Here is a 21,887-nt window from a genome sequence, read left to right on the forward strand (position 1 = left end):
ATCTCGGCTCACTGCAACCTCCACCTGCCGGGTTCAAGTGATTCTTCTGCCCCAGCCTCCCAAGTAGCTAGGATTACAGACATGCGCCACAACGCCTGGCTAATTTTGTATTTTTAGTAGAGACGGGGTTTCTCCATGTTGGTCAGGCTGGTCTCGAACTCCCGACCTCAGGTGATCCGCCCGCCTTGGCCTCCCAAAGTGTTGGGATTACAGGCGTGAGCCACCGCGCCCGGCTGTATCTTTCCCATTTGTTAAATGCCTTCCTGAGAATGACCCCCCTTTACTTGTCCTGGGTCCCTCATCATACTCATAAGCATGATTTAGGGTGGGTCAGTTCCAAAAGAGAGCCAGGCATATCCAGGTTTGGGAGGTGCCCACTAAGGGCACACCTGACTCTGCTAAAACAATTCTCTCTCATGGTTTATGGGTAGACATTGGGCAGGGCTCAGCTGGGCAATCTGCCTTCTCCTGGAGGCATTGTTTAGGGTTAGCCATTGGTATTCAGCTGATTGGAAGGTCTAATATGTCTGGAGGGTTGGGTCATTTGGCCCCTCTCGTCTGTGTGGTCTTAGGACCACGTGTGGTGTCTTCCACAGGGTAGAAGAACTTCTTATGTAGTGGCTCAAGGCTCCAACAGTGAACAATAACTTAAGAGACTTGGAAGCTGTTACTTCTATAATATTCTATTGGTCATAGCCCTTCCTCCCGCAGCCCCCTGCAAGATTTAAGGGGAGGAGATATAGACCACACTTCTCAGTGGAAGGAGTGTCAGATAATTTTTGGCTATCTTTAATTCACCACAGACATTGGTTTCTTCTATTTTACACCTCACTTTTTATAATTAAAAACATGTTTTTAAGAAACAAGACACAAAATGTCATGAGTGTTAAGGTCATTGGGTTGTTTTGTTTTTGTTGTTGTTTTTGTTTTTTTTGAGACAGTCTTGCTTTGTCGCCTAGGCTGGTGTGCAATGGTGCGATCTCGGCTCACTGCAACCTCCACCTCCTAGGTTCAGGCGATTCTCCTGCCTCAGCCTCCTGAGTAGTTGGAATTAAAGGCGCATGCCACCATGCCCGGCTAATTTTTTTTTTTTTTTTTTTTTTGAGATGGAGTCTTGCACTGTCGCACAGGCTGGAGTGCAGTGGTGCGATCTCAGCTCACTGCAAGCGCCGCCGCCCAGGTTCACACCATTCTTCTGCCTCAGCTTCCCAAGTAGCTGGGACAATAGGCGCCCGCCAACACGCCCGGCTAATTTTTTGTATTTTTAGTAGAGATGGGGTCTCACTGTGTTAGCCAGGATGGTCTCGATCTCCTGACCTCGTGATCCACCTGCCTCGGCCTCCCAAAGTGCTGGGATTACAGGCGTGAGCCACTGAGCCCGGCCTGGCTAATTTTTTGTATTTTTAGTAGAGACAGGGTTTCACCATGTTGGCCAGGCTCATCTCAAACTCCTGACCTCATGATAAGCCCGCCTCAGCCTCCCAAAGTGCTGGGTTTACAGATCCCAGTACAGATGAGCCATGCATCTGGCTGTGTGTGTGTGTTTGTCTTTAGTAAGACAGGGCTGAGGGCTGGGCAGTGTCTCACACTCGTAATCCCAGGACTTTGGGAGGTTGAGGGTCACTTGAGTCCAGGAGTTTAAGGCCAGCCTGGTCAACATAGTGAGACCCCATCTCTACAAAAGAAAAGCTAAAAAATGAGCTGGGGCTGGGCGCGGTGGCTCGTGCCTATAATCCCAGCACTTTGGGAGGCTGAGGCAGGTGAATCACCTGAGGTCAGGAGTTTGAGACCAGTCTGGCCAACATGGTGAAACCCCGTCTCTACTAAAAATACAAAAATGAGCCGGGCGTGGTGGCAGGCACCTGTAATCCCAGCTACTTGGGAGACTCAGGCACGAGAATTGCTTGAACCTGGGAGGCAGAGGTTGCAGTGAGCTGAGATTGTGCCACTGCACTCCAGCCAGGTTGATAGAGTGAGACTCAGTTTCAAAAAAAAAAAAAAAAAAGAGACAGTTGGATTGGGGACTTTTCTCTACCATGTATTAGCTGTGTGACCTAGGTCAGTGTGCTTGTTCTCTCACAGGCTCTGTGTCCTCATCTGTGAATGTGGACAATATTCGGGTACATTGCCTGACACAGTGGGTGCTCAGTACATGTTTGTGTTTGCATGTTGGGAGTCTTAACTGAAATAGTGCATGTAAATACCCTTGCACATGGTAAATGCTTGTTAAATGCTATCCATTATAAAATATTCTATGCTTAAAAATAGGTGAAGGATAGAAGGATAGTGTATTTCAGGGATGGTAATAACTAAGTTTGTAACAGGGTAGGATTGATACTCTCCTTTTACAAAGCAGAGTAAGACATTGTTTTTCCTCTGACTAATCTAGAAGTTATGTGTGTGTGTGTTACAGGGAAAGATAGCTCATGAGCCTTTTACCCTGAGTATGTACATGGAAGCTGAGGCTGGGAGCAGCCTGTATTTACTAGTAACATTGTTTCCTAAAGCCCCAGCAGAGTAACATATCCTCCCCCTGCCAAGACTCAGTAGCTCACCTCTATCTCCTACAGCATCCAGTCAGAAGTATCCTTTGAGGGAGCCTATGGGAACCTCAAGCGGCTGTATGACAAGGCAGCCAAAATGTACCACCAACTGAAGAAGTGTGAGACTCGGAAACTGTCTCCTGGCAAAAAGCGGTGAGTGGGGCCTGTGAGGAGGAGGGGGGTTTTTCTGCAGTTGGTGCAGTAGGACCATAGGGACTGTGGGGCCATTCAGCATTTACTTTGGGCTCTTCTCATTTCAGATGTAAAGACATTAAAAGGTTGCTAGTGAACTTTATGTATCTGCAAAGCCTCCTACAGCCCAAAAGCAGGTGAGTGGAAGAGAGCATGAACCTGAACTGTCCTGTGAGCCCCAGCCATGATGCTTTACAGAGGGAACCTTGACAAGGGTGGACTGTCGAGTTCTGCCCTCAGTTTGAACATCCGTTGCCAATTCATCCTTTCTTGGCATTCCTCACTGTTTCTCCCAAGGGTACTGTGCCCATCCTCCTCCCAGCAGCTCTCCCTGTGGCACAGAATGGGTGCTTAGGAGATGTTGAAGAGGGAATGGCTGAATGAGAAGCCTACTCCCATCCCTTCCCCTGTTTTAGTTGCTGTGGAGATCAATCTAGCACTACCCTTCCCTGCTGTGCTTTCAGGTCTCCCCTGCAGCATCCCATAGTCCTTTCTCTGAATCTTGTATTCCCTGCTCTTCTCCCTCCCCAGCCCCCACCACTGACCTCCCCTGTTACTCCTGCCCCTCTGTAGCTCCGTGGACTCAGAGCTGACCTCACTTTGCCAGTCAGTCCTGGAGGACTTCAACCTCTGCCTCTTCTACCTGCCCTCCTCACCCAACCTCAGCCTGGCCAGTGAGGATGAGGAGGAGTATGAGAGTGGATATGCTTTCCTCCCGGATCTTCTCATCTTTCAAATGGTCATCATCTGCCTTATGTGTGTGCACAGCTTGGAGAGAGCAGGTAACCTTCCCTATGTTCCTCTTTTCTCTTCCACTGGCTTTGGGGATCCTCACTCCCCTTTTCTGCAGCTCCTTATTCATAAACTTCCTTCCACAAGCAGCCTCTTCACTCCTGTGTCACTGCTTGGCTGTGGGCGAGTAAGGGCCAAGGGATCCTACCCTAAAGGAGCTCCTGGTAATTGAGTACAAGCAACAGCACATTTCCTTCCCCCTTCTCCTTACTGCCTCCCATAAATATGCACACCCTTGGCCAGGGCCTGTGCAGAGACAAGGGTCAGGATACTTAGTGATGATCCAAACAGAATTTCAGACCTTCTGTTGGAGGCATTTAGGCAATTCTGGAAGCCTTTCTGGCAGACGTGTATGTAGAGCAAGATTGGGAGGTAAGGAGGGATAGGACTGGATGTGAAGGCTCTTGAGGCATGGGGAGGAACCTCAGAGCCAGGGAGGATGAGATGGGACAGAAGGATATGCTTATCTGAAGGAGCACAAGGTGAGATGGTACATTCTAGATTATGGAAGGGATAATAGGACATGTACAGTGCCTCACGCCTGTAATCCCAGCACTTTGGGAGGCCGAGGCGGGCAGATTGCTTGAGCCCAGGTGTTCAAGACCCAGCCTGGGCAACCTAGTGAGACTCTTGTCTCTAAAAAGTTAAAAAAAAAAAAAAAAAAAAGAATCTTTGTTGAGTAGTTGGATCCTTGGAAGAGTTGAGAACAGATGAGATGTGGTTGGAATTAATGGTGCCTACTCCTCATCAGGGCCCTAGGCCCCTAATGCCTGGCTTTCCTGACTTCAGGATCCAAGCAGTACAGTGCAGCCATTGCCTTCACCCTGGCCCTCTTTTCCCATCTCGTCAATCATGTCAACATACGGCTGCAGGCTGAGCTGGAAGAGGGCGAGAATCCCGTCCCGGCATTCCAGAGTGATGGCACAGGTGGGAGAATGGGGGAGGTCATCCCTATGGAAAGGTTGGTGTGGGGCATGGGGATGAAGGAAAGGAACACAGACTCGGGGGAAGTGGTGTTGGAGAGCACATTCCAGCTTCCAGGCCCCACCTGTTCCTCATGCTCCACCTGACCTTCCTCTTTCCGCAGATGAACCAGAGTCCAAGGAACCTCTGGAGAAAGAGGAGGAGCCAGATCCTGAGCCTCCTCCTATAGCACCCCAAGTGGGTGAGGGCAGAAAGAGCCGTAAGTTCTCTCGCCTCTCCTGTCTCCGCCGTCGCCGCCACCCACCCAAAGTTGGTGATGACAGTGACCTGAGTGAAGGCTTTGAATCGGACTCAAGCCATGACTCAGCCCGGGCCAGTGAGGGCTCAGACAGTGGCTCTGACAAGAGTCTTGAAGGTGGGGGAACGGCCTTTGATGCTGAAACAGACTCGGAAATGAATAGCCAGGAGTCCCGATCAGACTTGGAAGATATGGAGGAAGAGGAGGGGACACGGTCACCAACCCTGGAGCCCCCTCGGGGCAGATCAGAGGCTCCTGATTCCCTCAATGGCCCCCTGGGCCCCAGTGAGGCTAGCATTGCCAGCAATCTACAAGCCATGTCCACCCAGATGTTCCAGACTAAGCGCTGCTTCCGACTGGCCCCCACCTTTAGCAACCTGCTCCTCCAGCCCACCACCGACCCTCATACCTCGGCCAGCCACAGGCCTTGTGTCAATGGGGATGTGGACAAGCCGTCAGAGCCAGGTATTTGGACCACTTCATCATCCTGTTCTGGTCCGCACCTCCATGCCATAGACACTCACCAGAGAGGCCGCTTTCCTATCTGTGTGAATGACCTCTCGTCTGTACCCTTACCTTTGGCCCTCTGCCTGTGGTGTAGCCCATGAGTTTTTTCCTGAGGGTCCGCTCTCCTGCTCACTTCTTTATTCCCATCTCCCAACCCATTTGTTGGTTTTATTTCTCTTGCACTTCCCTCTGCCCTGTGGGTTTGGGGCTTTCCTCCCTGCACAACAACTGGAGCTGCAGCTTCCTTCCCTATGCCATCCCAAGTCCCTCCAGGGCTTCGGGAAGCTAGAAAAACTGGTACCCACCAGGGCAGGTGCATTAGAGTGAGACTTCTCTCCTGAGGATCTTCCCTGCAAACAGAGTACCCATTTAGTAGCAGCAACCGTTTGTTAAGGCTACTCTATGCATTGTTCTAGGGTGTTGTCTTATTTAACCTTCATAGCAGTCTTGTGGTAGAAGAGCTGTCATCCCTACTCTAGGCTGTCTTTTACTTCCGAAGTTTTTTTTTTATTTAAAGACAGGGTCTTATCTATCGCCCAGACTGGAGTGCACTGGCGCAATCTTGGCTCACTGCAACCACTGCTTCCTAGGCTCAAGCGATTCTCTTACCTCAGCCTTCTGAGTAGCTGGGATGACAGGCATGTGCCACCATGCCCAGCTAATTTTTGTGTGTGAGTGTGTGTATATATATGTGTGTGTATATATGTGTGTGTGTGTGTATGTGTGTTATATATATATATATTTTTTTTTTTTTGAGACAGAGTCTCACTCTGTTGCCCAGGCTGGAGGGCAGTGGCACGATCTCGGCTTACTGCAGCCTCTGCCTCCCAGGTTGAAGCAATTCTGCCTCAGCCTACCAAGTAGCTGGGACTACAGGCGCGCACTACCATGCCTGGCTAATTTTTGTATTTTTAGTAGAGATGGGGTTTCGCCATGTTGGCCAGGCTGGTCTTAGACTCCTGACCTTAAGTGATCTGTCTACCTCGGCCTCCCAAAGTGCTGGGATTACAGGTGTGAGCCGCCATGCCCGGCCCCTCCAAACTTTTATGCATATAGTGTTTTGTCTGTCTGGCACGTGCTTTTCCTCCCTTGCTCCCAGCCTATCACTTAGCTAATTCTTACTTGCCCCCACTAGATTTTAGCTTAAAAGTCATTTGGTCTGGGACTCCTTCAAGGGTATGTTAGATTTGCTTCTTGTGGCCGCCTGCACCTCTGCAGCCTCCAGTCCTTTTCCACTCTATTGAGGTTGCCTGTTGATTTGTCTGTCTCCCCAGTTAGAGTCTGAACTGCTCGAGGGCAGGACAGAATATATCTTACTTATTGCTGTATCCGCAGTACCTAACACAGTGCCTGGCACATGGATGGGACTTAAGAACTATAGAATGACTGAGTGAATGACAGAAATGAGGGATGCTCAGAGATGTGAAGGGACCTGTCCAGTGTTCTCACTTGCAAAGTAGAAGAGCTAGGAATTAAAAGTAATTTTTTTTTTTTTTTTTTTTTTTTTTTTTTTTGAGACAGAGTCTCTCTCTGTTGCCCAGGCTGGAGTGCAGTGGCGCAATCTCGGCTCACTGCAACCTCCACCTCCCGGGTCAAACAATTCTCCTGCCTCAGCCTCCTGAGTAGCTGAGATTACAGGCATGCACCACCACACCCAGCTAATTTTTGTATTTTTAGTAGAGACGGGGTTTCACCATGTTGGCCAGGCTGGTCTTGAACTCCTGACCTTGTGATCCACCCACCTTGGCCTCCCAAAGTGCAGGGATTACAGGCATGAGCCACCACGCCCGGCCTGAAAGTAACTCTTTTAAAACCATACCCCTTGTTTTTCTCCCTCCCTTGTAGCTCCCCTCTAACTGTCTGCCCTACCTTCCAGCACAGAGTAGGCACTTCATAAATCCTAGTTGAATGAATAGCGGTAGATCAATGTCACAAATTACTTGAGTCTATAAGAATCATATTTAAAAGGCACCGTATTTAAAAAGCAACCTTGGTAAAATGAATTTGAGGAGATTAAAAAACAACAACAGTTAGTGGGCCTGGAAAAATTGAACAAGGGCCTGTAAGTGGTTCCCCAGATTTTTCATATCCAAATTCCTCAGAAGGGCCCAGGCCAGGTGGAAGCATGCTCCCTGCACAGAGCTGAGGCCTGTTGCCAAGTGTCAGTTGTTTATCCCAGTTTTTTTCTCTTCCATTCACCTACCCCCCAGCCTCTGAGGAGGGCTCTGAGTCGGAGGGGAGTGAGTCCAGTGGACGCTCCTGTCGGAATGAGCGCAGCATCCAGGAGAAGCTTCAGGTCCTGATGGCTGAAGGTCTGCTTCCTGCTGTGAAAGTCTTCCTGGACTGGCTTCGGACCAACCCCGACCTCATCATCGTGTGTGCGCAGGTGTGTCAGTCCACTCCATTGCCCCTGTCAGGTCCCAGGGTCTTGGAGGAGGGGATGAGCCAGGATGGGGCCTGAGGAACCCCCAGATGGCCAAGGCAAGAATTATTGCCAAGCAATTAAGCACCTATCTGTGCTGGGCCTTTATGCTCTGACAGGGAAGGATTAGGCATGATCTTGGCCCTCACAAAGCCTGTGGCCAGGGAACAATGAGCGAGCTGCTTATTTTGCTTTGTATCCCCAACGCTGGGCATAATATCTGCCATTATGAGTAATGCCAGTAGAAGTATGTGTTCAAGGACCAAACTTGATAAATACCAAAGAATCCAGAGAAGGGAGAGAACATTGAGTAGAGGATAGTGACAGAAGAGATGGGAACTTCTGACAAGAGTTGTGAAGATGTACTAGGCAGGGGAAACAGCTTAAGGAGAGTCACACAACAGGACCGAGCTCTTGTCAAGCCGGCTGCCATAGAGGCTGGGTGGGGCCATGGTAGCTTTCCCTTCCTTCTCAGGTTCAGAGTGTCAGCCTTGAACTTCTAATTCCCAGAGGCATTTATTCAATGTTTTCTTCTAGGGGCATACCTGGCCTGCTGTGGAAGACTTTCTTCCCTGTGGGTCGCCCCAGTCCCTAGATGAGACGGTTTGGGTCAGGGCCAGGTGCACCCTTGGGTGTGTGCTTATGTCTGATGACAGTTAGTTACTCAGTCATTAGTCATTGAGGGAGGTGTGGTGAAGATGGAGATGCTGGGTCACATCCCCAGAGAGGTGTTCCAGTATGGGCACATGGGAGGGCTGGAAGGATAGGTTACTGCTAGACGTAGAGAAGCCACGTCCCTTAACACCCTGGCTTTTCCCACTACCAAGATCCAGAAAGTCCTTGTGGTTTTGCTGCTTTCTCCTTTTTTTTTTTTTTTTTTTTTTTTTTTTTTGAGATGGAGTCTGGCTCTGTCGCCCAGGCTGGAGTGCAGTGGCACGATCTCGGCTCACTGCAAGCTCTGCCTCCTAGGTTCACGCCATTCCCCCCCTCAGCCTCCTGAGTAGCTGGGACTACAGGCGCCACCACGCCTGGCTAATTTTTTGTATTTTTAGTAGAGACGGCGTTTCACCATGTTAGCCAGGATGGTCTTGATCCGCCTGCCTCAGCCTCCCAAAGTGCTGGGATTACAGGTGTGAGCCACCGTGCCCGGCCTGCTTTCTTCTTTCATGAAGCATTCAGCTGGTGAAAAAGTTCAGCCAGGCTGGTCTCGAACTCTTGACCTCAAGTGATCTGCCTGCCTTAGCCTCCCAAAGTGCTGGAATTACAGGCATGAGCCACTGCGCCCAGTCCGAATGTGGCTTTTTTTTGTTTTGTTTTGTTTTGTTTTGAAACAAGGTCTCACTCTGTTGCCCAGGCTGCAGTGCAGTGGCGTACCTCGGCTCCACTGCAGCCTCGACCTCCTGGGCTCAAGCAGTCCTCCCAACTAAGCCTCCCCAGTAGCTGGGACTACAAGCGCATGCCCCCACGCCTGGCTTTTTTTTTTTTTTTTTTGAGTTTCATTCTCGTTGCCCAGGCTGGAGTGCAATGGCACAGTCTCAGCTCACTGCAGCCTCCGCCTCCTGGGTTCAAGCGATTCTCCTGCCTCAGCCTCCCGAGTAGCTGGGATTATAGACACCTGCCACCATGCCCGGCTAATTTTTTTTGTATTTTTAGTAGAGATGGGGTTTCACCATGTTGGCCAAGCTGGTCTCCAACTCCTGACCTCAGGTGATCCGCCTACCTTGGCCTTCCAAAGTGCTGGGATTATAGGCATGAACCACCGTGCCCAGCCAGCCCAGCTAATTTTTGTGTTTTTTGTAGAGACAAGGTTTTGCCTTGTTGCCCAGGCTTCTTTTGTTAATTTTAAAATCAAACCACCAAAGGCCTCTGAACATAGGCCACATCCCTCAGGGCGGTGCTTTCCTTGCTCACTGCTATTCTCCACCACTATCTCTGGCTGAAGGCCTCCTCTCCCTTCTCTCTCCCCAGAGCTCTCAAAGTCTGTGGAACCGCCTGTCTGTGTTGCTGAATCTGTTGCCTGCTGCTGGTGAACTCCAGGAGTCTGGTGAGTGGGTCCCTGGCATTACCCTCCTTTCTTTTCTCTCTCATTGGCCCCACTAAGCCCATCCCCCCTCCCCATAACCCAGCCCTTGGAGTAAGGAGGTTAATGGGATTCACTGCCAGCCTCCCTAGCACACAGCAGTCATTGTGTGGTCTAGGCCTCTCCGGTTTCCCACCCTAACACTGCTGTACTGTGGGCAGGTGGCCTGGTCAGCAAGGGAGTGTGCTCCCTGGGGAATGCAAGGGCAGAGTGAGAGGGCCCTGGGAGCCAGACCTAGCTGCTGCTGTTGCACTGATGCCTGTGGTCATTGAGAATTGACTTTGACCTACCAAGTTTGTTTGTCTGGCTCATCTCCTCCTACCACCTTCCAGCTGGAAAACTCCACCTGCTCCTACCTCTTAAGACTTGCCAAGGGCTATTCATTCATCCTGAGCCCCTCCTCTCATTTCCATCCCAATGTAATTGTCCCTTCTGTCAGGAAGCCTTCCTGACCTGAGCCCTTCTGCTCTGCCTGACTGGCTCTTATGTGTCCATCTCTCTTTACTTCACTCCCTCCATCTCTCCCCACTGTCCTAGGGTATGTCCTGTCTCATCATCTCATCAGCCTGATAATTCCCAAAGGGAAAGGTTATGTCTTTCTGACTGGGAGTTCCCACAGGACAGATGGTCTTATGTGTCCTTCTTCTGCCCAGGCCTGGCCTTGTGTCCTGAGGTCCAAGATCTTCTTGAAGGTTGTGAACTGCCTGACCTCCCCTCTAGCCTTCTGCTCCCGGAGGACATGGCTCTTCGTAACCTGCCCCCGCTCCGAGCTGCCCACAGACGCTTTAACTTTGACACGGATCGGCCCCTGCTCAGCACCTTAGAGGAGGTAAGGATAGCATTTCTTATGCCACAGCTCTGTTTGTCAGTCACAAACAGCGGCAAACGGGTTCAGGTCTGGGGAGGGAGGGGGCAGGATGCCCTTTTCCACCCAGACAGGGACAGTGTCCTTGGGGCTACAGGCTGTGCTTCCTTCTTCATTCAGTGAGCCATTTTAGCTTTTTTCCTGCCTTGGCAGGGTGTCCTTCTAAAGGTCTGCCATTGGTAGTTTCTACTATTGTAGAACAACCACCCCCTTCCTTTCTCTGCCTTCTGTAAAGAGCAGAACAAATAGTTATTAGGGCTTCGAAATCTTTATCAGTCTCTTTTCTAACTCTGGGCCGAACATCTGGGCCGAACTGATGCTCCGAACTGATGCTCCAAGCTGAACATCTGAGCTGATCATCTGAGCTGATGCTCCGAACTGATGCTTGGAACTGATGCTCCGAGCTGAACATCAAACAATCATAGAAAGTTAGAGCTGGAAGGGAATGTGCTGCCCCCTTAGTCCAGCAACTTTCACCCTTAAATCTCCATCACCACATGGGCCATTTGGGGGCAGCAGAGGGAAGCCAAGCAGACAGGCCACCCAGTCCTGACATACACAAACCACCTGGCTGCTCCCTCCAACCAGAGCTGCCTGGCTCTGTTTTATATTTTAGAGTTCTAGATAAGATTTTTATTTGAGAGGGAAGAAGGGTTTTACTGACCACAAAAATAAGTTGGGGCCAGGTGCAATGGCTCACCTCTGTAATCCCAGCATTGGTGGGGGGCCAAGGCAGGTGGATCGCTTGAGTTCAGGAGTTTAAGAACAGCCTGGGCAATATGGCAGGACCTCATTTCTATCAAAAAATACAAAAATTAGCTGGACATGGTGGTGCGCACCTGTAGTCCCAGCAACTTGGGGGCCGAGGCAGGAGGATGACTTCAGCCCAGGAGGTAGAGGCTGCAATGAGCTGTAATCACACCACTGCACTCCAGACTGGGTAACAAAGCGAGATTCCATCTCAAAAAAATAATAAATTGGAAAATGTGATCTAGTTTGGTCCCCTGGAGCATTATGAGAAGCATTAGGAGAGAGATGGTATCAGAACCCAGGTCTCCTCACTTCCAGCCCATTGTCCTTTGCTCTTGTTTCTTAGCCCAAGTCCTGGTTCTCTGGTCCTCCTAGGAGTTTTCTTGCTGTACCTACTCGTTTTCTGGCAGTTAGAGGCTCTGGGCCTTAGTGTTTCTCCTTCCCACTCCACAGACCACAAATCTTCCCCTGGAGCCCTTGTTGCTGAGGTGGCTGGGCCAGCAGGGAGGTGGGAGGGTGAGAGTGGGGGGTCCTGGAGGGCAGGGTGGGTCTAGAGGGCCCTGCTCAGCAGCGCTGGGCTCCTGTATCTCCCCACAGTCAGTGGTGCGCATCTGCTGCATCCGCAGCTTTGGTCATTTCATCGCCCGCCTGCAAGGCAGCATCCTGCAGTTCAACCCAGAGGTTGGCATCTTCATCAGCATTGCCCAGTCTGAGCAGGAGAGCCTGCTGCAGCAGGCCCAGGCACAGTTCCGAATGGTGAGTCAGGCCTTCCCCTCCCCGTCAGCTCTGCTCCCACTGGGCTCACTGAGAAACCAGGGTAAGAGGCTCAGACCCTCTGGTGGTCTCCACCTGAAGGACATAGTAAGATGCCTAGGGAGAGGGGAGGGGAGGCTGGGAGGGAGGCCTGGGAGGGAGGGACTAAGGGATGGAACTGATAGACAGGGACTGAGAGGGGACTTTTTTTTTTTTTTTTTTTTTTTTTGAGATGGAGTCTCGCTCTGTTGCCAGGCTGGAGTGCAGTGGCGTGATCTCAGCTCACTGCAACCTCCGGCTCCCAGGCTCAAGCAATTCTCCTACCTCAGCCTCCCGAGTAGCTAGGACTACAGGCGCACGCCACCACGCCCAGCTAATTTTTGTATTTTTAGTAGAGACAGGGTTTCACCATGTAGGCCAGGATGGTCTCGATCTCTTGACCTTGTGATCCGCCTGCCTTGGCCTCCCAAAGTACTGGGATTACAGGCGTGAGACACCACGCCTGGCCTGAGAGGGGCTGTGAGCAGAGGCTGCCTAGCTCAAGACCTGTACCCAGACTGACCTGGGGTTGAGGCCATCTCTGTCACCTCTTAGTCTATGAATTGAGCAAGTCACTTAACCTCACCACACCAGTTTCCTTGTCAGTTATGTGGGAACAAATAGAATCCACTTTATGGAGTTTTTTGAAGATGGAATGATAGTGGATATGAGGTGCCTTGCCCATTGTCTTTGGCGCATGTGTGTGCTTAGCAAATGCTCCCTCTGTTCCCTTTCATTCAAGAGGGATAAAGACTGAGGAATAGAAGGGAGTGGAGGGCTCCTGATATAAGGGGCCATGAAGGAACCTTCCCATCCCAGACATGGTCGCATCCCACAGGGGCCCCAAAGGATGGAAAGTGGCCTGTGTTACATCTTTTTCATCCAGTAATTCATTCCACGAATATTTATCGAGAATCCACTTTGTGCCAGACATGACAGTATTCTAGGCACTATGGTTACAGCAGTGAACAAGACAGTCCTTTCTCTTGTGGGCAACCATCTGGTTTTCACAGTGGGGCCTGCACAGCCTTGGGCATGTTTCCCAACACACCACCCTGAGCTAAGTGGCACCAGTACATTTGGGGTGTTAGTGTCTGGTACAGGAAGTATGATGTGCCTCAGCAACCCCTCAGGGTTTCTTCTTCATCTCAAGCCAATCCCCTCCTCCACATTCTTCCTTTGCACCTGTCCCAGGGCCAGCAGCTTCCCCACCCTGTCTGAGTGCCATTTCTTGTGGGCATTCTGCTTGGCTGGAAAGGGGCAAAAGCTCCCCAGAAACTCCCTTCCTTACTATCTGAAAAACAAGCACATTTTGTTAAAAACAAACCTTTTGTGTTAAGGCTTTTATTGCTAGTCCATAGAGGAAGACATGGGGGGGATTACAAAAATAGTTATGGGGAGGTTAGACAGCTTCAAAAAATGTTAAGAGTTTTTGCAGGCATTTCCTCTAGCCTAAAGCTCCTGAAGACACTCTTCCTGTAGGGGGCAGGGAGTACCTGCAAGCCCTTCTCATGTGGTGCTAGACTCCACATGCCAAGATAGACACAGGCCACGTTGCTTGCTGGGGCTGCCTCCTCCTCTGCTTGAGTCACAGGCTTCCACCCCGAAGGGCTTATCCCCAGCCAGAGGAGTGTTGTCGTTGTCACATTTATCAAGAGTTTTCTCTGTGCACAGCCTGGTTTGCATGTGACATCTCAATTAACCCTTGCAGCAGCCCAGTGAGGTAGGTGCTTGCATCCTCCATTTTATAGATAAGAAACGTTAGGCTGGGCGCTGTGGCTCACGCCTATAATCTTAGCACTCTGGGAGGCCAAGGCGGGCGGATCACTTGAAGTCAGGAGTTCGAGACCAGCCTGGCCAACATGGTGAAACCTCATCTCTACTAAAAATACAAAAAATAGCCGGGCATGGTGGCAGGTGCCTGTAGTCCCAGCTACTCGGGAGGCTAAGGCAGAAGAATCACTTGAACCTGGGAGGCAGAGGTTGCAGTGAGTCAAGATCGTGCCACTGCACTCCAGCCTGGGCGACAGAGCGAGACTCTCTCAAAAAAAAATAAAGGAAAAGAAAATGTAGAAAGACAAAGGAACATTCCCAAGATCAGAAAGTATAGTTGGTGGTAGAGCCAGGGCTCTGGAGTTGGACACACTGTGGATTTCTTATCCTGGCTCTTTTCTGCTGCTTTAGAGACTTAGTTTCTCTGTGGGCCAAGTGGGCACTAGGAGTTGCGGGGGGTGTAGTACCTGCTGATGGGACTTCTGAAGGTAGGCTTTCCTTCTGAGGAACGCGTAGGCCCACATCTGTTTGAAATGCTGAGTTGGTAATGTCAGAGCCTCGTATTAGCACAGCTCCCTCTTCTTGGGTCCAGGCGGATCTCACTCACCTACACTAGTTCTCTGGGGGAGCTTTTACACAAGTGTCACCATCTTCCTCTCTTGAATATGGAGTTTCACAATTACCATTTTAGTCTAAAAGCAACTCATGGGCTTGATTTCTGCAGTGGGAAGAGGGAAAGTTTGTCTATGGTGCCTCCCTTGCTTACCAGTTTGCCCACAGGGCCTGTGAGAAAATGGCTGTTAGGTTGAGGCTGCAGTGAGCCAAGATCTTGCCGCTGCCCTCCAACCTGGGTGACAGTGAGACCCTCCATCAAAAAAAAAAAAAGGAGAAAGAGAAGATGGCTCTCACCTAGGCTCTGGCCTTCTGCTTCCATTCTTTCATTTGTCTACATTGTTTCTCAAGGGGACACTCTTGGCACCTTGGGCAGGACAATTCTTTGTTGTGCAGGGCTCTGCAGGGGATTGGGAGTGGATCTTGCAACTATAGATGTTATTCCTCTTTCCCTAGTCTTCCCACTAATGTCTGTTTTCTCTTTGTAATCCAGTCCAGGACCCACAGTATGTTTGACTGTCATGTATCCTGAGTCTCATGCAATCTCTGACAGTTCTCAGTTTTTCCTTTTCTTTCCTGATGTGACACTTTTGAAGAGTACTGGTCAGTTATTTCATAGTGTCCCTCAATTTGGGTTTGTGTGATGTTGTCTCATGATGAGAATGAGAATTTTTTTTCTTTTTTTGAGACAGCGTCTTGCTCTGTTGACCCAGGCTGAAGTGCAGTGGCACGACCATAGCTCACTGCAGCCTTGAACTCCTGGGCTCAAGCAATCGTCCTGCCTCAGCCTCCTGAGTAGCTAGGACTACAGGCATGCATCACCAAGCTTGACTAATTTTTAAAATAAAAAAATACATTTTTTTTGTAGAAATGTGATCTTGCTGTGTTGCTGAGGCTGGTCCCAAACTCCAGAGCTCAAGCAGTCCTCCTGCCTCAGCCTCCCATATTGCTGGGATTACAGGCATGAGCTACTGTGCCTGGCCCCAAGATTAATATTTTATTTAATTTTAATTTTTATTTTTGTATTTTTATTTATTTTCTTTGAGACGGAGTTTTGCTCTTGTTGTGCAGGCTGGAGTGCAATGGTGCGATCTTGGCTCACCACAATCTCTGCCTCCCAGGTTCAAGCGATTCTCCTGCCTCAGCCTCCTGAGTAGCTGGGATTACAGGTGCATGCCACCACCACTGGCTAATTTTTATATTTTTAGTAGAGACGGGGTTTCACCATGTTGGTCAGGCTGGTCTCGAACTCCTGACCTCGTGATCTACCCGCCTCAGCCTCCCAAAGTGCTGGGATTACAGGCATGAGCCACTGTGCCTGGCCCCAGTTTTTGTATTTTTAGTAGAGGCAGGGTTTCACCATGTTGGCCAGGCTGGTCTCAAATTCCTGACCTTGGTCTCCCAAAATGCTGGGATTACAGGCGTGAACCACTGTGCCTGGCCCCAAGATTAATATTTTATCTTATTTTTTTTTTTTTATTTATTTTGAGACGGAGTCTTGCTCTGTCGCCCAGGCTGTAGTACAGTGGCTCTATCTCGGCTCAGTGCAACCTTTGCCGTCCAGGTTCAAGCAATTTTCCCTGCCTCAGCCTCCCAAGTAGCTGGGATTATAGGTGCCCGTCACCACACCCAGCTAATTTTTGTATTTTTAGTAGAGATGGGGTTTTGCCATGTTGGCCAGGCTGCTCTCGAACTCCTGACCTTAGGTGATCCGCCTGCCTTAGCCTCCCAAAGTGCTGGGATTACAGGTGTGAGCCACCGTGCCTGGCCAAGATTAATATTTTAAAGCACCACTTTGATGATGCCACTTTGGTCATCAAAGAGTCTTCAGTGGGCTAGGTGCTGCGGGTCACACCAGTAATCCCAGCACTTTGGGAGGCCAAGGCGGGCAGATTGCTTGAGCCCCAGGAGTTTGAGACCAGCCTGGGCAACATGGTGAAACCCAGTCTCTACAAAAAATACCAAAATTAGCCAGGCATGGTGGCATGTGCCTGTAGTCCCAGCTAGTTGGGGGGCTGAGGCAGGAGGATCATTTGAGACCGGGAGGCAGAGGTTGCAGTGAACGGGAATTGTGGCACTGCACTCCAGCCTGAGTGACATAGTGAGACCCTGTCTCAAAAAAAAAGAAAAACATAATAAAAAGAGTCTTCAGTGGCTCCCCATATCTTACAGGATAAAGTCCCCATCCTTAACCTCATCTTTTAGACCATACTAAGGAATTTGGGCTTTACCCATAATACAGAGGAAAGGCATCAGAAGACTTTTAAGCAGGGCTATAATGGGCATCAGATGGTTTTTAAAAAATTGCCTTGGTTGTAGGTGGAGAAAAGGGATTGAATTAGAGGCAGAGACCAGTACGGTGGTTGTTACATTAGTCAAGGAGAGGTGTTGGCTTAGACTAGGGTTTCACAGTGGAGGTGGAAGGATTTGCATGCTGTTTAGGGGGGCACAATTGACAGGACAGGGAAGCTGATAACTTCTGGGGCTGAGAGAGAGGGAAGATTCAAAGCCAACCCTGAGCCTTCTGACTTGGGCAGACTGGTTTATTTACTAGGCTAGGGAACACTAGAGGAAGAGACGCAGGTTCTGAGGAGCAGATGGGGCTGCTGAGTAGGCAGTTGGATGTGTGGGTCTGGAGCTCAGGATGGTCAGGCCTGGGCTGAATCTGCAGATTTGGAAGATGTTGGCAAGTGGACGGGGGTAGAAGGTGAGGAAGTGCATGGGTAGGATCTCCTGGGAGGGGAGACCAGATTGAGAAGAGCAGAGATTGAATCCTGAGGCACAGCCAGGTGATGTCCTGCATGGTGACGGCACATGGCTGTCTGCTCCCCATCCCCTGCAGGGCCTGGAACATCATGACCTGCATCAGGTTGGTTAATGGAAGTTGTTCAGAGTGCAGCGGAAGAATATTTTTTCTTCCATGCCTCTCCTCCCCTCATTCAGCAGCAGTGCTAGAGAGTGACTTTGCATGAGGTCACACTGAGACCCCAGGAAACCCTCTTGGTCTTCCTGATCACTGGAGAAGGGAAAATACACCCCAACTCCTTTCAGCTCGTTTTTTCCCTCATAGGCACAGGAGGAAGCTCGTCGGAACAGGCTCATGAGAGACATGGCTCAGCTACGACTTCAGGTAGGAAGTCAGGGCCCAAGTGCTTCTTCTGCACTTGGTAGAGCTTTTGTGTCAACCCTACTGGCAGGTCTCCGCCTTCCGCTGTAGTCCCCCTGCTCTGTTGCCTCTGTGTCCCTCTGCCTCTCCCAGATGACCCTCCTTACTACTCACTCTTCACTCAGCCATTTGCCTCCTTCGTGCCTTCACTTCTGTCTCTCCCTTTCTCTACTTTTCCCCCAAAGCCATTGGTAGAAAGGGTCCTCTGATCCCCTTAACAACAGGAGGAGCCCCATAGAGCCACCTTGAGCACCACTCTTCCCCTGGCCCGGCTGCAGGGGTCCCCCACAGCTGTACCCACCTTGCCCTCTCTCACCAGCTCGAAGTGTCTCAGCTGGAGGGCAGCCTGCAGCAGCCCAAGGCCCAGTCAGCCATGTCTCCCTACCTCGTCCCTGACACCCAGGCCCTCTGCCACCATCTCCCTGTCATCCGCCAACTGGCCACCAGTGGCCGCTTCATTGTCATCATCCCAAGGACAGGTAAGTACATTGGAGAGGTAAGCAGACAGAGTAGGACTAAAAGAGATTCTGGGCTTGGGATTAAGAGACCTTATTTGGGGCCCAGTTTATATGCAGTAACCTTGGTCAAGTCTTACTACCTTCGTGAACCCCTCACTTCATCTGTGAAATGGACATAATCCCTATTCTGCCTCACAAGACAATTGGGAGAAACAGAAAATGTAAGTGAATATAATGTGAAAGCACTTGGTAAATTGCCAAGTATATTGCTGGCAGAAGGTCACATTTTCAGAGAACTTGGGAGCCCTCTAGGGAGCCGGGGTCTCTTCTCTGCCTGAAGAGTGTACTGAGGTGAGCTCAGATGCTTCCTCCAGAGCCCCTTGTCACAGCAGTCTGAGCTTACCTGTTTTGTCTTTCCCTACCCCTACCTTGCCCACCAGTGATCGATGGCCTGGATTTGCTGAAGAAGGAACACCCAGGGGCCCGGGATGGGATTCGGTACCTGGAGGCAGAGTTTAAAAAAGGAAACAGGTGAGCGCGGCCTGGCTGGACCTGTGCTGAGCCCTGGGTCTGTCTTTTGGACAACACGTGCTTATGAAAGCCCCTTGCTCCCTATGGGTAAGACGCATACATACCCGTCTCTACTCACAGTTAGCTCACTGCCTGGGGAGAGATACCAGAGATAATTAGAAGTCAAGGTTGTAGCTGCTGAAATAGAGGGTGACCAAAGAGGTCAGGAGCCCTGTGGGGAGCACTGAGCTGCTGTCCTTCCTCTGGGGCAAGCCTGTGATCAGCACCCACTGGGGAGAAGGGAGCAGACCTCCCTCCCCCAACTTTAGACTGTGAACTCCTTTATAGGAATTTCTCCTGCTTTAGGGTTGGGACAGGTGATCAGGTTTCTCAGAGTGTGAGGGCCTTCATCCAGGCTGCCCAGGGGCTTCCCACCTCCCTGCTGAGCTGAGGGAGTGGTGAGACCAAAGCCAGCCAGGGAGGGGCAGCTGGCAGTGTGTGCAGATGCTCAGCCGGTACAGGCCTGCCCTTCTGGCCTTTGGGGCTGGAGGAGGACTAGGCAGAGGGTGTAGGGAATAAGGAGAAAGCTTCCCTCTCCCTGCTAGCTGGCCCACCCCCTCCTCTGCATCTGCTCTGGCTGGCCAGGAAGCTGCACAAGGCCTGATTGTTTGGACCTTGTCTCCAGAAGCCCTGACTTGAAAAGCATCTGCTGCTTCTCCCCTTCCAGCTCCTCCCCTGAGAGGAACCAAATAATTGATGTTATCAGGAGGAAAAGTGAGCTGGGCCCAGCAGCCAGGAAGCCACTTAAGAATGGCTCCAAACAGAGCTGTGGTGGGAGAGACGTGTTCCCCACCCCCGCCTACAAAACCAGGCCCCCAGAGCCACAACGGACTGCTTTGTGTAAGGCGCCCTGCCAGTCCCCTGCTCCTGACTTCCACTCGCACATCTCCTCTGCAGGTACATTCGCTGCCAGAAAGAGGTGGGAAAGAGCTTTGAGCGGCATAAGCTGAAGAGGCAGGATGCAGATGCCTGGTAACATTTTAGCCCTCACCCCTAGAACCTCAGGCCACCTGCCTTGCTCCTTCACGAGCATTCCTAGGGAGAACGGGTAGGGCTGGAGAATTCTGAGGCTCCACACGTAGCCTGCCAGGGCCCTCCTGCAGGCCTCACCTTGCGGGGAGTACGAAGTTGCTGCAGCCCCTGAGCTTTTCCTCTGCAGATGGGTCAGCCTCTTTGGGCCTTGCGATGCTCACGCTTGGTGTTTTCCCTCAGTGTACCTTTGCCTGCTCCCCATAGTGTCTCCAGGGCCCACTGCTGCTCGCTGCCCTCCCAGCCCCCAGCTGCCCCTGTCCCCTGGAGATCCTGGTGTTTGGGCTGTGCTAATGCTGGGTCTTGGCTGATCTTCCCTTCTGCCCCCCATCCCCAGGACTCTCTATAAGATCCTAGACAGCTGCAAACAGCTGACTCTGGCCCAGGGGGCAGGTGAGGAGGATCCGAGCGGCATGGTGACCATCATCACAGGCCTTCCACTGGACAACCCCAGCGTGCTTTCAGGCCCCATGCAGGTGGGTCATGGGTGAGGTGGGGGGATGGTGTGGAATAGGGACAAGGTACCAGAGCAGACTCCATCCCCAGACCCTCCACATAGCTGCCTTTTTTTCTCTTCCATCACTCCTTCCCCAGCACCTCAACGATTTGCTATTCAGTTCAGGAGGTCAGACCCTCTCCATCTTTCCTTCTCCCATTCCACAGGCAGCCCTGCAGGCCGCTGCCCACGCCAGCGTGGACATCAAGAATGTTCTGGACTTCTACAAGCAGTGGAAGGAAATTGGTTGATACTGACCCCCAGGCCCTGCAGTGGGGCTGACTCCAGATCTCTCCTGCCCTCCCTGGCAGCCAGGACCAGCACCTGTAGTCACCCCACCACACGCAGACTCATGCACGCACACAGGAGGGAGGCCTAGCTGCTCAGAGGCTGCAGGGAGGGCCCAGGAGCCGCCTGGGAGGGTGGGGTCCCTTTGTTGCCAAGACGTTAGGAAAGCCAGGAAAGTGCTTGGAGTAGGAGAGTCTTGTGGGCCCCTGGCCAGCCTTCCTGCCTCAGCTCCCCTGCTGTCTCCAGGGGCAGGTGGCAGGCATGGGTACCTGCATTTCACTGGAGTGGGTTCTTGGATCTCTGAGGGGAAGGAACAGCAGAAGAGGCCCTTCTTCCTCACCCAAGATGCAGGGTGGTTGGGGCCAGGAGTTTGGAGTCTCCAGGTCTTGGGGGAAGAGCTGGGTAATACCTGGTGTCTGAGTGATTCTCTGCAGACCCTTCCCCTCCTCAAGGATCACCCATCCTCCTTTCAGCCCCCTTTATGGGGACCAGGCAACTCTGGAGCCAGCCGCAGGGGCTGTTAGAGAAGCAAGGCCTGGAGTGGCCTGCACCGAGTAGCAGGGTCAGGGTTCGTGTGCTCCTCCTCCTGCTGCAGGGGCTGCACATCCCATTGCCCCACTTCTGCTTTCTGTCTCCCTCTGTCTAGCTTCCAGGGCAGGGAGCAGGCCCCACCTAGGGCTGCGGGCAGTCTGGCCTGTGCCAGCACGGTCTCCTGTGCCCACCAGCCCCAGAGGTGCTGTGCTTTGTGCTCTTGGCTGCTGTGCTGGGACAGAATGGGATGCCAGGAAGAGAAGAAAGGGGGTGCAGTCTGAGGCCACCACCCCTCTTCCTATCTAAGGGAGGGCTGAAGACAAGGGGCCGGCATTCAGTGGGCAGCAGAAAGGAGAGGCCCCCTGTCCCTCCTTGTGCCCTCTGCAGGACTAAAGACCGGAAGGGCTGGCTGTTGGAGTGTTGAGGTGCATATGTGGGAGCAGAGACCATGAACAGCTCAGGGCAGTGAATGGCGCACCAAGAGCAGGGCTGTGTGTGGGAGGCTGTGGCCAGGATTGCCTCAGCTCCTCCCCCTCAGGCTGGGAGGATAGCACAGGCTAGAGGCTGGGGGTGGAGGGTCTCAGCTCTGCTGCCCCCACCCCAGTACTAGCCTAGCTTCCCAAGCTGTGGCTTAGAGGATAGTTGGCTTCCTGCCTCTTTCCTCTAAAACAGCAAGTCTGGGAAATCCTGGGGTGAGTGGAGTCACCCCACTCCCAGTTGCTGGCAGAGACTGAGACTAAAGCATCACTTAATAAAACCCCCAAGCCCAATCCCTGTCTCCTGGTGCCTGTCTGTATAG

The 21,887-nt window shown here is 51.5% G+C and overlaps 1 protein-coding gene across 5 annotated transcripts in view; it reads left to right on the forward strand.

The window, feature by feature from the left end:
• SMG5 (SMG5 nonsense mediated mRNA decay factor) overlaps positions 1 to 21,858 on the forward strand; it is a 35,982-nt gene extending 14,124 nt beyond the window's left edge. For 2 of the 5 annotated variants that reach the window (XM_063650427.1, XM_054479651.2), the window contains exons 8-22: positions 2,571 to 2,696; positions 2,804 to 2,872; positions 3,309 to 3,517; positions 4,317 to 4,454; positions 4,615 to 5,214; positions 7,467 to 7,642; positions 9,647 to 9,722; positions 10,412 to 10,587; positions 11,971 to 12,129; positions 17,621 to 17,680; positions 18,036 to 18,195; positions 18,615 to 18,705; positions 19,642 to 19,716; positions 20,111 to 20,249; positions 20,437 to 21,858. In XM_063650427.1, the coding sequence (XP_063506497.1) occupies positions 2,571 to 2,696; positions 2,804 to 2,872; positions 3,309 to 3,517; positions 4,317 to 4,454; positions 4,615 to 5,214; positions 7,467 to 7,642; positions 9,647 to 9,722; positions 10,412 to 10,587; positions 11,971 to 12,129; positions 17,621 to 17,680; positions 18,036 to 18,195; positions 18,615 to 18,705; positions 19,642 to 19,716; positions 20,111 to 20,249; positions 20,437 to 20,520 (2,338 nt within the window). In that variant the 3' untranslated portion in view covers positions 20,521 to 21,858. The remainder of the gene's footprint in view (positions 1 to 2,570; positions 2,697 to 2,803; positions 2,873 to 3,308; positions 3,518 to 4,316; positions 4,455 to 4,614; positions 5,215 to 7,466; positions 7,643 to 9,646; positions 9,723 to 10,411; positions 10,588 to 11,970; positions 12,130 to 17,620; positions 17,681 to 18,035; positions 18,196 to 18,614; positions 18,706 to 19,641; positions 19,717 to 20,110; positions 20,250 to 20,436) is intronic. The other 3 variants (XM_063650431.1, XM_063650429.1, XM_063650432.1) reach the window with 3 other exon arrangements.
• The last annotated feature ends 29 nt before the right edge of the window (positions 21,859 to 21,887 follow it).

The sequence above is a fragment of the Pongo pygmaeus genome, chromosome 1 (genome assembly GCF_028885625.2).
Source record: "Pongo pygmaeus isolate AG05252 chromosome 1, NHGRI_mPonPyg2-v2.0_pri, whole genome shotgun sequence".
NCBI classification, from domain to species: Eukaryota; Metazoa; Chordata; class Mammalia; order Primates; family Hominidae; genus Pongo; species Pongo pygmaeus.